The 15667-nt window shown below is 43.7% G+C and overlaps 2 protein-coding genes across 4 annotated transcripts in view; both read right to left on the bottom strand.

Annotated features, from left to right (window-relative positions):
• Positions 1 to 647: 647 nt before the first annotated feature.
• On the bottom strand, positions 648 to 14281 carry kdm2ab (lysine (K)-specific demethylase 2Ab). Of its 2 annotated transcripts, none has more exons than XM_054791743.1 (23): positions 14133 to 14281; positions 13680 to 13720; positions 9908 to 10046; positions 9151 to 9229; positions 8983 to 9029; positions 8694 to 8872; positions 8474 to 8580; positions 7302 to 7395; positions 7069 to 7222; positions 6880 to 6995; positions 6647 to 6773; positions 6276 to 6559; positions 6095 to 6172; positions 5700 to 5960; positions 5492 to 5620; positions 5317 to 5403; positions 4368 to 4592; positions 4256 to 4285; positions 3217 to 4181; positions 2956 to 3119; positions 2722 to 2868; positions 1356 to 1571; positions 648 to 1269 (listed from the first exon to the last, which is right to left on the bottom strand). In XM_054791743.1, the coding sequence occupies exons 2-23, from the start codon at positions 13713 to 13715 to the stop codon at positions 1088 to 1090; spliced, it is 3846 nt and encodes a 1281-aa protein (XP_054647718.1). In that variant the 5' UTR covers positions 13716 to 13720; positions 14133 to 14281; the 3' UTR covers positions 648 to 1087. The 2 variants fall into 2 exon arrangements, with proteins under 2 accessions (XP_054647718.1, XP_054647719.1); XM_054791744.1 differs by having other exon boundaries at positions 14127 to 14274.
• The window catches only part of stx3b (syntaxin 3b), a 20971-nt gene continuing 19430 nt past the window's right edge, over positions 14127 to 15667 (bottom strand). Inside the window, exons 10-11 of one of the 2 annotated variants that reach the window (XM_054791750.1) lie at positions 15235 to 15315; positions 14127 to 15135 (exon numbers count right to left, since the gene is read on the bottom strand). In XM_054791750.1, coding sequence (XP_054647725.1) covers positions 15238 to 15315 — 78 coding nt within the window. In that variant the 3' untranslated portion in view covers positions 14127 to 15135; positions 15235 to 15237. Of the gene's footprint in view, positions 15316 to 15667 lie in introns of both variants that reach the window. The other variant, XM_054791749.1, reaches the window with a different exon arrangement.

Raw genomic sequence — 15667 nt, 5'->3', positions numbered from 1 at the left:
GTCACTGTGATTTATTTTTTATTTTTTTCTTGAAAAATAACACATATAACATAAAGTAAAAAAAGCAACACACTTCCGAAAATAATTATAATGCTACAGGATGCCCGTTTTTCAATCACCTAAAAGAGGGAAAACATTTACACAAGTGTGTGTGTATGTGTGTATATTTTATATATATATAAAATATACACATGGTGGCCAAAAGTAGGGTTACAGTTACTACATGATCTGTTTCACCTTAACAACGAAGCAACAGTAACCCTACTTTTGGCCCACCCCGTATATTCATTTGTAGACAGGTGGCCACAACAGCAGTCTCTACTAATGACTTTATAGCAGGAAAAATGTTGTAATTGTTGAGAACAAAGACTCAGACAAACATCCCTGCTTGCCAAAAAACAATTTATACATCTCTATATTGAACTGCAGTAAGGTCATGAAAACATTTTCATTGTCTCCCCCAAAACATGTATCAAAAATGGCGTGTTAAGACTGTAAATCTAGATATTAACATTTGCTCTAAAGGTAGTCTCTGTACAAAACAAATAATAGCACCTTGATGTCCGTCATTGATGCGACACCTGCTCCTTGGCCTATCGTTACACACTTCATCAACACTGCGCCCCCCCCCCCCCCCCCCCCCCCGGCTGGAGAGAGAGCCACGTTCTCATACGCTCATGCATATTTACCACATAAACACCTTTACAGCTTGTAAATGCACTCCATTTCAAATTTTTGACGAAAAAAAACAACAAAATCGACCCATAGTTTTTGTGCATGAAGCAAAAATGGAAGCAAAGTGTGATTTAACATTGAAGGACACAAAATTAAATGTGGATGTGTAGTCCAGAACAGCTCATTCATAATGAACTATGAAAAAAAAGATGCTTTGCTTTATCCCTCTAGCCCCCAAAAAAGGAAGACAAAAACAAAAAGGAGTCCTGAGTCTTTTTCTTTTAGGTACTCTTTTCCAGCGGTGATAGCTCCCTTCCGTCAACACCAGTTAAGTCAGTAAGTGTTCCCGCATTACGACCCCAATTCTGCAGGTGCACATGAAGCGTCCCCACCTTGCCATTAGCATCCAACTTTAGGAAATCCTCTGGATCAGTTTTTCATCTGACAGGCAGTAGAGCGTGTTGATTGATAGCTCTGAGATAAAGGACTCGCACGCTTTGCGGGAGACGCCTTTACAGCCTCGCAGATCCAACAGTGATATGCAGGACAGGCGGCGGAGATACTTTAGACACGTGTCTGATAGTTTGCTGCAAGCTGAGACACAAACACACACCTGATTATTAAAACTGGGGGGACCATAAGGAGCGCGCGTTCTGCAATTCAAAAGCTCCATCTCTCACCTCCTAAGTGGAGTTCTGTCAGTGTGTTTCGCGTGGACGAGCCCACCGCAGTCAGCAGGTTGATGGAGTGGTCTGTGAGGCTGTTGCAGTGGGAAATGTCCAGCTTGGTCAAGTGGGGCATGTGGCGGATCACCAGGCGCAGTGTCGAGTCACTGATGTCCAGGCCAGCTAGTCGAAGACACTGCATGGTCCGCAACTGACTGCGATTGTCACAGCCTGGCACAGCAGCAAACAAGTTGAAATGATTACAGAAAAGCTTGCTAATACCAAATGAGGCATACACCCCTTTCTAAGCCTGTACCGAACGTAAACAAACAAAATAAAAAGGAATGTGTACACTAAATCAGGGATTGCTAACTGGTGGACCGTGGTCCAAATCCGGACCCAGATGCAGTCCTATACGGACCTGGACCTATAGTCAAAAAAAAGTCTTAAAAGTATTTCAAGTTTTGACGGTGCGCTTCCATTTTGACCGGCGCATCTATTTTAGACTTTATGGTAGTGGCTGATCAGATCAGGAACTCCACTGATCAACTGCTTGCGAGCTAAGCCATCCCACATGATACTACTAAGGACGGGTGTCCAGCTCTGATATTGATATCGTCTGATATCAGCCAAAACCCCCCCCCAAAAAAACAGTAAAGTATTATATCTGCCTACATCTAAAATCTCCGATATTGGCACTCCGATACAAGCAGTCCCTTCCAGACTCCCCACTATAGCCCACATGAGCACAACAGCAGCGTGTGCTAGCGATAAATGTCAATAAAACTACACACCACATGCATCAACAAGTAAATGAGTCAGTTTTTCCTCATACTTACTGTTGCTGACTATTATTCTCTGAGTAATATGCAATGCAATATTAGAATCAGATCAGAAGTAAAAAACTTATATCAGGACACTCCTATCAATTCTGTACATTCCAACTGCTAAACATTGCCACTCTAAATAGAGAGAGAGGAGAGAAGCAAAGCGAGTGACACCAAAGAGTGACTCAAGAGATGCGGGGAGAGAAAGAGACACGAGTGAGACGAGTGAGCGTGACAAGGAAAGAGGATGTATAATTAGAGCATTTTTGGTAAGAATAATCTATCCAGTAATTCTTTCTTGATACCGTGAAATACACATTTCACACACAAACATCAACATGCATGATTTTGGAATGTGGGAGGAAGCCGGAGTACACACACACACACACACACACACACACACACACACACACAAACACACGGGAGAAGAGGCAAACTCCACACAGGTGAGTCTAAAGAAAGATTAGAACCTTCAATCTCCTAACTGTGCAGTCAACCACAAGGACACCGTGGGGGCCCGGTAACAATAATGTGTGTTAAATATGTTTGCCCACCTGGAGGAGTGACCAAGTCCCTGATCTGAGCATCTCTGACGCCATCTGCGTATCGCAGGTCAAGAGAGCGAAGGAGAGGACAACCAGACGAACAGAGAGCAGAAACAGATGTCCATGAACAACCTGCCAGCATTAGATCCTTCAGCCCTGAAAAATCAAAGAATGGAATGCAGCATCAATTCTTCTGTGCGCAGTCATTTTGATGCTGAGGCAAAAGCTGGTGTTTATATTTACCTGGAAGGCGGCCAACAAGCCAGCTGAGCTGTTTTTTGGAGATGTTGGTCCAAGAGAGATCGAGAGAAGCAGGTTGTCTCTTTATGATGCCCGTTAGTGCCTGAGGCGTGATGCTGCGCTTAATGCTCAGATCAATTTGCGCCCAAAGCCGCTTGTCGAGGCACCTACAGTTTTGAGTACAGTCATGAGAGGCACAAACAAACATACTAACTAAATAGGCATCACGGGTATTATATACATTGAATGCAATACAGCTCTTACCATTTGTACCAGTTCTTGCAGACGGCCATGCACACACAGAGCTCTGCTCGACTTAAGTAGCGAAAGACAGACACCCACACTTCCCTCTCACAGTCTGGCCCACTGCCCTCCCTGTCTGTTTCACTCCCTCCATCCTGCAAGGCGGACAGAGGCGTGCGAAGGTGTAGAAGCTCAGAGGATGAAGATGAGGTGGCGCCGTTGCCCATCTTAGCCGTGCCGCTGAGCTTTTTTCTTTTAGACGCCACGCCGCTCTCTGTCTGGTGGGAGGTGCGCATGTGTCCGCTGCGGGTGATTGGTGGCAGGTGCCCGCTGGAATGTTTACCATTTGTATTTGGATTTCTGATGGGCGGTCTACCGTACAGCCTATTGGGGTTGTGTGTTGCTGATTGTGGGGTGATTGCCTCTAGTTTGGGAACAATGGCTGAAGGGCCTTGCTTGTCCTTGGTTGGCCTTTGTAGAGTGACTTTGACAAACGAGGCATCAGTGACCTGCTCCATGTCTTCGCCGTCACCCTCCGTGCCATTTCCGTTGGCGTCTCGCAGCTCTTCCTCTTCCCTTTCTTTGGCTGAAAGTCCTCCTCGTCTCAACTGTGGCTGGTTCTCTTTACCGTTTGGCACCATCTCCTCTGGCTCGTCGTCAGAGCTGCTGCTGTCAGTGGTGGTGGTGCTGCTGCTGTCCTCACTGTCCTCCTCTAACCTCGGATGACGTCTACCACTGGTGACTCCTCTTCCCGCTCCTCCACCGCGCAGCCTCACACCTCTGCCCCTCCCTCCGCGGGGCTCTCCCCTAGCTTCAAATGTCAGACCAGGTGAAGAATGTTGCCGGAGGGAGCCAGGCGCTCTGGGGTGGCTGCCGAGAGAGGAGCCACTGAGCCAGGGGGTACCCCGACCTCTTCCCTGAGACAGTCTGTTCACTGGAGAGTGCAGGCGAGATAGTAGCTTGGAGCGCTCCATTGACTGTTTCTGCTACAAGGGAAAAGCAATAATCTGTGTAACATTCTATAAATACAGATTCTTTGCAGAATTATTTGCAAACTTACTGCAAGAATTTTGCTGCGCTCCAGTTTTAGCTGCAATAAAAGGAAACAATTTTTAATTTTTTTCCCTGCTACTATACAACACAACACACACGAGATTGGTGCAATCCCTTACCCTCTTCTTGAGCCTAAGCTCCAGTAGACTTGCTCTTTTGCGGTTCTGTTGATGCTGTAATAGCAATTTTTGAGAGGGCGGTGGGGCTGTCGGCCGTGTCGGGGGTCTGCCACGTCGCCCTCGCGTCATCCTTTCACCCACACCGATGCCTTCCCTGTAGGCAAGTTTGGACGGCGGCGGGGATGTTGATTCCTCTGACGAGTCACTTTCTCCATCGCTGAAGGACTGGGAACAGGAAAAGATTGATGGTGTCACTGTCATGTGGGAGGCTACCCTTTAAGAGCGGAATAGTGTAAACAGCCGTCCCTCGCTATATCGCGGTTCAAATATCGCTCTGTCGGCATGTCGAGGTTTTTCAAAAAATAATTAATAAATGATCGCTGTTCCGTGGTTGACTATGTCCTATTATTAGTCCCAAATATTGAAAGATAAGTTGTATGTAGTACCGTGGTCACTAGGCATCAGTAATGTTATGAGATTACATTTCACACTGCATGAAGCCAGCACAGCCCAGCCGACATGCCGTGCCTCAGGTTGAATGGATAAAAGGTTCTCCTCTCATTCTGTGGACGTGGCAAGTTTTTGGCTTCCGTGTCCTTCTTCCCCATTCCATTTGAAACTTAAGTTTAGAATAAGTAAACTGGAGAGGCTAACTAGTTAGCTCGGTAGCTTTCTGTGTTAGCAGCGCCCGTCTGATATGTCTTTGCAGTGATCCCGCAGCCTGCACAATGTGACGTAAACAAAGAATATTAGGAGTGTAAAAGTAAACTATAGGGTGTTATTTCATGTCTACAGGGCTCTAATAATGATGAAACCCGTATTTAGAAAGTCGTACATAAGTTTTCTATGTTCTAACTACTAATATAGTCCATTTATTAATACTAAAATTCACTTATTGCAGTCAGGTTTGGAAGCAATTAACTGCAAAAAATGAGGGACAAATGTATACCTCTGATGCTGAATCTTTGTCTTGGTAACATCTAGGACATTCCCAGCAGCTTGGCAAATCTTTATTAATCTTCCCCTCGCCAGGCTCCTGAGAAAGCAATTCAAAGCGGAATAAAAAGGCAATCAGAAATATCAATCACTTGTTCATGGATTTGGTTTGTTTAACGCACACTTACCTTCGTGCACTGGCGATGAGTAATGCGCGAACAAACAGAACATTCCATGAGTGTGTGAGTGCTTGGGTGTGATTCTTCTGCCTCCCCTTCTCCGCAAACAGCACATCGGGCTGTATTTGGTAAAGCGGGCTACGGAAAGAAGAAAACGATCAGTTTGAGCTGTGCCAAAGACCAAAAACATATGCCCCTAAAAGTGACAACGACTTACCATGAGACACTGTCTCATGATGCAGCTCTTCTTCATCCTTCCTGGCCCGCCGAACTTCCTCATGTCCAGACAGTACTGGCAGTTGCCGCACTCCTTCCTGCAGCAGGCCGAGCAGTACTTGCACCGCACCCTTCGCCGCCTCAAGGCCGAGATGGATGAGCTTTTGCTGGATCGCTGACCCAAAGGCTTGTGGAGGGAAGGGCCCAAGCGGGGACGGTAAGGCGGCGCTGGTGGGCTTGCGGGTGGTTGGTACCATGACGGCTACATGAAAGAACGACCAAACAAGCCTTATTTGATATGTGTGACGTTGTATCACATTGCAGTGATGTACGATTATACCAATCATTGCTAATCCTGGGTGAAATGTGACATTATTTTGGACGACTATGGCTTACTCTTTTGGGCCACCTGACAATGGGGTCTCCAGTGTAGGACATGTTGGGGTTATCAGTGGCATGCTCCTTCAGGACAGCCTAAAGGTACACACAGAAGGAGAAATGGATTAGAAAAATAGATCAGAGCTGGTGTAGTTTAGTAAAAAGACAACACGGTGCGTGACTGTGGCCTGACACCCACCCTCATGTCTTCGAGTAAAGCTTCGGTATTGTCAATCCCTGTGGGGACGCACTTCTTGTGGGGAGGCAATTCTTCCAGCTTCCCCAACAGGTTCCACAGTCCCTCCAGCTCAAAGGGTGTCAATACATGCTGCCGTCTGACAACCTGGTCTGTTTTTTCATTTTTTACTTCATCCTCATCGTCAGATGCAGATTCTTTTGACTTTATTTCAGTATCGCTGTTAACGCCATTGGCGGTACCATTGCCAGTGTGGTCACTAGCCTCAAGGTCTGCTCGTGTCAGGCCTAAACAGAGAGACAGATTAAGACGGATGAAGTACAAAATGGAGAAGCTTGTCTAGCGACAATGGGACTTGTGTCGGGAGTCCTGACCTATGCCGAGGGAGTGTTTTTGGAACTCAGGAGTGAGGTGGGAGACATTCGTCAGACAGTAGAGGTATCTCTCCAGGACGTACCAGCACATCTCATAGTAGAATGGGTAGCGAAACTTTGCTGGGACCTGAAGGAAGATGACCAGAATGAATCAGAGAAAAGGCCAAAAGACGCCCAGGCTTATTTCATTGTAAAATTCATGGTAAAAGCCTCCAGGTGGAAGCGCTGCTCACCCGAGTGCGATCCTCAATGCTGTAGATGTTGAGTTGCATGGGAATGTTAAAGCTGTGGAGGAAATTCCCACCAAACACCAGGGTGTCCTCAGGTGTGTACACAGCATGGATCCACCCTGCAATGAACAGGATAGCATGATGTTAATGACATACGTTTGTACACTCTATTGGTGTTTTGTTGTGACGGACCTGAGGGAATCATGAAAGTGTTGCCTTGCTTGAGCTCTATCCTCTGGCAGTCATGACATTTGTCACCCAAGAAGATATCCCCTTGTTTTCCTGATAAAACCCAGTTCTCATACATCTCCAGGTTCTGAGGGCTGGGTGGAATCAGCCAGAACACCTGCAGAAGTCACGGGTAAAAGCTCATCAGTGTAGTCTGACAAGATACCGGCCTGCTTTAAAAAAAAACCCGCACTAACCTTTCCCCCTCGGAGTATGTGATACCAGACTGAAGTGCCTCCAAAGTCAATATGAAAATCTGTGAAGCAGCCTTGCACACTCATGAGACAGTACCTGTGATGAGTGAAGGAAACATCAGTTCAAAAGTTTACACTGACAGTCTTGTTGGTAGTGGTGTCCCGATACAACTTTTTTCACTTGTAGATATCAGCACAAATCATACATACTTTTATGACTTATTGTGTAACGTAGAATGTTAGAAAAGGCTTTTACTCAAACAGAGAATAATAATCAGCTACAGCAGGTATGAGAAAAACAAACCCATTTACTTCTTTAAGGATGTGGGGTATACTGTAGTTTGGTCCAGTAGTGGCAAAGGGTCCAGGTGCTTAAACTGGACTTTACTCACTGCCGACAGAGGCTGGCTCTTTTCTATTATAGTTCATGACTTTCTGCCGTCCCGTGGGAGTTTCTCACGCTTTACCAATCAGTCAAAGAGCGGCGGATGCTTCAGGAAGACGTGGTGCTGCCAACATCCTTCTTCAACAGTGCCATGAGTTTGGTCATATTAAAATTCCACCATGGGAAGCTTGGTGCATGACAAGTGTTGCACTTGGTTGCAGCGTTTTTTGTGGGATTTTACAAAAAATACACACGGCCAGCATCACTTCTACTCCACACTCAACATGTTAGCACGCGCTGTTGTTGTGATCACATGGGCTCCATCTGGCCGTTGGTGGATAAACGTGCTGGGGCGCAGTCTGGAATCGACTGCTTGTATCGGAGTGCCAATATTGGAGACTTTAGATGCAAGCCGATATAATCAGATTTTTTTTTGCCGATAACGGCCTGATATCCGATATCCGATTTGTCATACCATGAGTACCCCCTCACTCGTACGTGATGATAATTCTCCCAAAGTAGAAAGTAACACAACTGCTGTGCCACAGGTTATTGTCTCCCTAGGGTAACTAGTTGTAGCACACATGTTCCATTTTACTTTCTGGCTTAATATGAAATGACTGAGAATATTTACTTATCTTGGAAATTAAATATTTGTCTCCACATACCCCCTGCAATTTTCTTGCACACCAGTAGGAGTACGTGTATCCCTGGTTGGGAACCAGTGCCCCAGGTGATGGACTACATCTCAGCAACTGTGATACATTCCTGACGTGTTGGATGAACTTACTTCTGTACTTTGGGATAATGCATGTCTATGATTGCATTAGTGGAGTCTCTCTGTCTCTCCTTCAGATGGCGAGGCCACATGTTGTCTACCCAGTCGATCAGGTCCACCTGAGTTAAGCAATACAGTCAATCAGCGGGCACGGAATCACATGGAATAAACTACGCATGTCCTAAATGATTTTCTTTTAAGTCATATGGAGGAAGCGTGTGTGCATTCCTACTGAAGCGGGTCGCTGGACCAGATTCTCCAATCTGGTGTGGCTGAACTCCAAGCTGATAACATTGTAAAGTTTCTCTCTTTCTGACGGTGGCGTCTCATAGTAGCGCCGCCACTGAGCCATGGACATCTCGATTCCCTTCTGGGTGTTCACATCCATCACGTCGACGATGCGGCGACTGCCTGTGACAAAATAAAACAGGACTTCAATTTGTGAGGAGACCAGTTTGGTAAATTCTGGTGTCCGGCATGTTTGATTAAGCCAAGTAATCAGCAGAAGCAGCAAAACTTACCAACAAACACTTTGACATCACTCACGCTGAAATCAGAGTCTGGCATTCTGAAAGACACATGAGCAGTACCAGTCAGGACACCATCTCACTCAATGAAGTGACAACTTGTGTGTAAGCCTTTGTCTTTTCATATCTGCTGAAATCGATGTGATGAGGGAATGTACTAACTGTAGTCCGAGGCCTTCAGCTTGCTCAAAGATGATGGGATCCCTTAGCCCTTCCCTCTGGATGTATTCAAATGTGAAATCTGGGGTGGAAAAATATACACAAATAAAAACATCAGTCTCAATCATTTTTATAATATTGCAACTTTCCATGGAATAGTCCTCTATAAAGAGTTTTTTTTCATCAAAAAGACAATTTGGAAACTTAATTGAGCTGCTTGTAAAACCGCACCCACTCAATGTGTGTGCTCTATACCATCTGTTGTCGACTGCTCTGTATGAGCACTTGCATGTTTGGCTTGACAAGATATCCATCAGCCTGCACATAAACTGTGATCACATTTCTCTGTGCAGTCCTCCATCCAAAAATACTGCAACATATTTTCACATACAATCCCCACCTTTTTTTTACAAAACATTTAAAAAGAGAACTGCCATCATGCATGACGATGTGCGAGTTTCGCTATCTGTCTCTGTTTAGGCCTTTTCTGAAGCTTCATTTGTGTTTATTTATCTTGACATGACCACAAATTGCTTGCAAACACACGCAAGCAATAATGATGAAGTAAACAATACTAAAGCACATCGACAGAAACGTACCCAGTTTTTTTTTTTTGTTGTTTTCTTTTTTTACAGAAATGACCCTAGGGTCTCAAATTTTATGTTGACGGCGGCTTAAGCTGAGAAGAACACGGTGGACCAAGACTTGATCAGTTGTATAACATAAGACGGGTTTCGCTGCATTTGCGCGGACGGCTCACCTTTTCCCTCCATGTGCTTGATCAAGCCGGAGCCAAACCTGCTGCACTGTAACTTTTCATCCAGGTCAAACATACGCTTCCCTTCGATTTCGTCGTCGGAGATTCCGTCATCCTGGTAGCGGCGACGCGTACCAGTACGCTGGTGATGAAAGGGAGAGTTTGTGTCAGACAATGTAAACAGAGCGGGTAACAGCAGCAACTTTCAGTACATCGTATGCAATGTAAAAATAATCATATGCAGTAGTCCCTCACCACTTTGCGGTTCAAACATCGCTCCCTAAGGCCTATTATAGGTAAAAAAATATTGAAAGACAAGCCTTATGTAGTATTCTACACTGGTCACTAGGTGTCAGTAATGTTACACTGATGAGACGTTGGCTTACATGACATTACCTTTAGCCATTGGAATTGGCTAAAGGTAGGTTGTTGATATTACTTTGGCCTTTCCGTCACAAACATTTATTTGCTGATGTAGTTCTGTATGTCTCTGTTGTTCTGTTCTTGTCACAATTGTTGTTGCTGCTGTTGTCCTTGTCTCTTTTTTTGTCCCCATCTGCTTCTTACTTTGTCCTTCTTCCCCACTTAGTTTCAAACCCTTTCTTAAGTTTTGAATAAATAAAGTGGAGGATAACTAGTTAGGTCGGTAGCTCGCTATGCTTAAAGCGGCGGCTGTCTCGTGTCCCTGCAGCGATCCCGTAGCCCGCGCGTAAGAGTTGCGTAATGTGGTGTAACCAAAGATAGCAGTAGTGCAGCAGCATCCGTTATTTTCCACATGTACGTGTGTGTGTGCAAATCCACGTCAGACTGGTTTCCCTGTACATCAGTCGAGTGCGATCAACCCACATTACCTTCAAGATGCTACAACAACAATAACTTTCCCCATGTTAACGTGAGCGTTATTATGTCTGATTATCACTTCTCATGTCTACTATATCAGGTCACACAAGTGTAAAGGTTACAATAGGGGTGTTATTTCATGTCTACAGGGCTCTAAAAACATTTCATTTATTAACATCGGCTCCTACTTTGCAAAAATTCAGTTATTAGGGTCAGGTCTGAAACCAATTAACTGCGATAAACCAGGGACGACTAATGTAAAATGTAAACGTTTGAAGTCAATGTTTTTAAGTAATGACAACATCTACTACAATTATGTTGAAACAACAAACTGAGTTGGAAGATATTTTTCTCTGAAAAGAACTTTTCAAATTTGCCTGCACTTGACATTTAAATATTTCCAGTCTGAACACTTATTGTTTCGAGTTAAACAATGAACTACCTCAAATTATTGCTGATTTGAATATTTAATACTGTAGCAAGTTTTAACCCCTAAAAACATAATGCCTGGACGTTTTCCACTTGCATGCTACAACATCAACTTGGCATTCAATTTTATGAAGTTACTTCAACTTCACATGTGTTATAACTTGGGAAAGTGGAAACTCCATTTAAAATGACACACATTAAGTTCATGCAGCTACCAAGTAGGCATGGGCCGGTGTGAGATTCTGACGGTATGATGACCTTGGACAAAGATATCACAACTTCACGAAATTGTAATTACAGCTTTAAAATGTGTTGTTTTAAATATCTTTGTTGAAAATAAGGGGGAAGAGTCATTTTTAAAGAGTGTAATAGAACACGATGGAGGTGGAACATACGTAATTATTTCTAAACAATAATAAATAAAATGCAGTTCTTAATGCAGTCTACTGTGGTTGTTGCTGCAACTCCAGTCACAAAACCATAAATATTTTTTTAGTAACAACAGCAAAAAAAAAACAACTAAAGCAAATAAATGCAATCACTGACTCAATCAGTGGCTCAAGAACATAATCAATAATAAAAAAAAAAAAACATGTAACGCTACTTTATTGTTTCATTGCGCAGGTCACAGCTTGTCCACAAGTGTTTCGGTGAATTTGCGGAGTTTTGCTTCATTTGCTTGTGTGCTGACCCACGATACAATGAAGACATTCACCGTGTCATGTGATTGCTGTTAGCAGTTGCTAATTGGTTGTTGCTTGTCGGTCAGTGGAGCCTAAACGCTTTATAGCACTTATCCTCGACTACTGTCTGGTTCTCAATCACATCTCCACTTGGTGACCCTCGACGTGAGTTATATGTCCACCGACAACAGCGCGCCCCGGTGGAATGATGACGCGTGCGCCTCCATCGAGTTCTGCCCCCTAACGCTACCGCGCATGCGTATAACAAGGTAACCTGCTGTAAAGGGGAGCAAATCTTGTAAATGTGCATCCTTTTTGATGGAATCTTTTACATGAGTACAATGTTTTCACTCAATAATGGTACGTTAGTGTATTTTGTCATGTACTACTTGTATGTTTTAAGCCGCAACGTGTAGTGTTAGTACGTGTTTTTTACACTACAAACTATCAAAAGACGACATTTACTGATTAGGTTATGATATTCACGTCAACATGTGTTGAAAATGTACTTAGTGTTATTTACTAACACTTACACGTTAGCTAGCTGCAAAGCCAGGTGAAATACACACTAAATCCACATGTGACAAAGATGCAGAACTCTATGAGGGCACAAGTGTCATAACACTGGCAACACTTGATGCTAATGAGGAAGCTAACGTGGTCATCACTACGCAATCCGCACCGGAAACGCGATCGGTTCTGTGCATGCGCGAGACCTATGTCACTTCCTCCTTTTGCAAATTTTTACGACAGCGCTTCTATGACGTCACGTGCTTCGAGGGGACATTTTTGTGATGCAAATGCATTATTCTCGTGAATGCATATTGTTTTGAGATTGAAGATCCATAGATATTGGTGTCAGGACAAAGCGGGGTCATTGTAGCCTTAAGTCAGAAAATATCATTAAGAGGAGATTGAGAGGAAGATGTGGATGTTCCCCAAGACAACACTTGCCGATTGTTTCCCAGACAACCAACGTGCTTTTGAATTGATGTTGACAGACACAAGACACCATATTCTTATGTCTAACACATATCTACTTTATATAATCCACTCCCAGGAGGGCAAAAAACACCTCATTGATAAACCGGCCAGGCATTCATACCCCAATCCAGTTTAAGTGGGTACCAAACAATACAGCGTCACAATAGAAGCAGGGTTAATCTTCCACACATTGCCCCTCCTTGTACCCCCTGCCCCCTGCCATTCACCAACATGCTACACTGCTTGGCTTGACAGATGGATCAGATATCCCCACCCCCACAATGTTGCTTTACAAACTGTACTGCTGCTATTTTAAAACAGTAAACAAAAATATAAATAATACTATTATTTATAAATACTGTATTTTAGTTAATACAACGGTACCCACTTATTTTCAACATTTGGTGCATGTATATGTTGAAAAATAAGTATTACAGTGGAAAGCATACGTATAAAATGAAGCTAGACAATGGCAATTTCCTAAAACGTTCCCTGTGCTGAGTCAGACTTTAGCAATGATGCCGTACTTGGAACAACAACGGAACAACAATACTTGGAATAGTTTTAAAAGAATAAAAGAACCTACAAGTGTGTGATGCAGGGCAAAACAACACTGCCGGGTCAGACAATGAACTTGACCTTCTGTTGAACCTCAAGTCGTGAAGTTCATTGCTACTTTGGTTTCAATGGTCGCATCACGAAATGCGCGTTTGACAGAACCAATTGCGTGACTGTTTTAACGTAAGTGTGCTAAACCTGCTAATGTTACTTGTGCTACAAAAACACAAAACAGCTGTTTTACAGGCAAAACAAGAGTGTCGGGGAAGCGGTGTACTCACCAGGCGCTTGCTGTACCGTGTATGGGGATCCTCCATTGTTTCTAAACGACAGGTAAAGTATTATTAGAAGCGTGTTATGTGGGGAAAAAACGTAATTATTTGGGTCGTTTTGCTTTCTTTTCAGCACTTGCGTTCCTCTCAAGTGTGGACGCTGGCTACACAGCCCCGCTAGCATTAGCCAACAGTGTTGTTAAAGCCACAAAGCTAAAGCTAGCATCCTGTTAAAAATGATATGACTTAAATAGAATGTGGACTAATTAGGTGTATTTAAAGGGCTATATATATATACACACACACTATATATATAATGTGGAATTTGTTCTTTAGCTAGCGGAAATTCCATAGCGCTGACAGCTAGCTAGCCCAGTTAACAATCTCTTTGATAAGTCGTCGCGAGCTACCTTAGCCTATGTTAGCCATGGCAGTTCGGAGCTTTAAAACCATTACCTCTACCTTGTAACTCCGTCTTGCGTTCAGGGGTGACGTTTCACAAGTTGAGCGTGGTGTTGAAGCCTCTTGGATAAGTTTCTCCCCATGTTACAAGGCTGAGCTTGTGTTGTATTGTTATGTTTATTATTATGCGATAAAGTTAGTAGACGGATTCGACGCTCCGAGCCGCCATTTTCAGCTGGTCAAACAACACACACAAGCACACATACACACAAATGTTACAACATTATGACCCCGCCTACTATTTGCATACAAACCCTCCTATTGGACAGAGACCCTGCTATTTAATCAAAATTAGAATATGTTAACATACCGGGGTGCTTGATTTGTTCACCATGTGAAGTGACGGCCGATAAACTGCTCCGCTCTGTTGCGACGTTGTCGTGGCCTGGTAATAAATCGAGCGCACCATTTTCTGCACTCCGCCTCTCCTGTGATGACTGTCCGGGTGTGCTACTTCTTGCAAGGAAGAAGACGAGGCTTCAAATGATACAAATACTTGCGAGTTTGACGTTGCACGACGTTCATGTGCACCCCAAAAACATGGCGTCAATGTCACAGTGGTTGTAAGGAACAAAAATGAGAATTTAGTGAGAAGAAATGACGCCAGCTGGTACAACGCACAGCTATAGTTTATTATTACATAACAAGCTTTTCTGGGTTGACATGCAGCCAGGGAACTCATGACACACACACACACGCACAAACATAATTACAATCATTTTAAAGCACACACACACCACAAAAATTACACACAGGTTATGACATTTGCTACATCAAAAAGTCCGAATACGACCCCGCTTGTTATCGGACTTTAAAGCTTCTTAATATGATCACCAGAGGGCGATGCGGTGAGAAAAAAATACACACGTATGACACTTCACACAGCAATAAAACTATGATTACAAGTCAAACAATACAGAAAGACGGAAGTACAGAACCAGGCAGGGATGCAATTGAAAGTTTCAGTCAAAGATCAGGTTGGAGGAAACATTTTTGGACAAATCTTTGAAGCAAACACCACACAAAAACAGAATAATCATGCATTTGAACATTCAAAGAGGCAAATATTTCTCATATTTCATGTTGATGCAAGGGGGTTTACCTTTTATGAGAAGAAACTGTAGAGATATGAGAACCCGACGATTCCAATGATGGCACAGCACAAAGTAATCATCATCTTTTTCTGAAGATGTAGAGGAAAAAATGTCATTTGTGGATCTTGTAATTGACATACATGCACACTGGACATTTAGAAGGAGAAGCAAGGGGAAAAGAGAGGATTTTGTGTGTGTGTGTAGAAAGACAAATAGAACCTACCTCACCATTAACTAAAAGGTAATTCATATTAGTTGGGTGTCTTGCATTGCAGGGAACACCAACTCAACCAGAAATAACCGTGTGACATCCTCCATCTCTCTGTTCCCCGTGTGAGAACTGAACTGGGGAAGAAAGCGTTCTGTTTTGCAGCCCCCACAGCGTGGAATCTTTTACAGGCTGAACTAAAGCTCTCGGAACTCATCCCTTTTGGAGCCTTT

The sequence above is a fragment of the Dunckerocampus dactyliophorus genome, chromosome 11, assembly GCF_027744805.1.
Source record: "Dunckerocampus dactyliophorus isolate RoL2022-P2 chromosome 11, RoL_Ddac_1.1, whole genome shotgun sequence".
Classification (NCBI taxonomy): Eukaryota; Metazoa; Chordata; class Actinopteri; order Syngnathiformes; family Syngnathidae; genus Dunckerocampus; species Dunckerocampus dactyliophorus.
The sequence above is the reverse complement of the archived record's forward strand: the minus strand, read 5'-3'. Positions and strand labels throughout refer to the sequence as shown.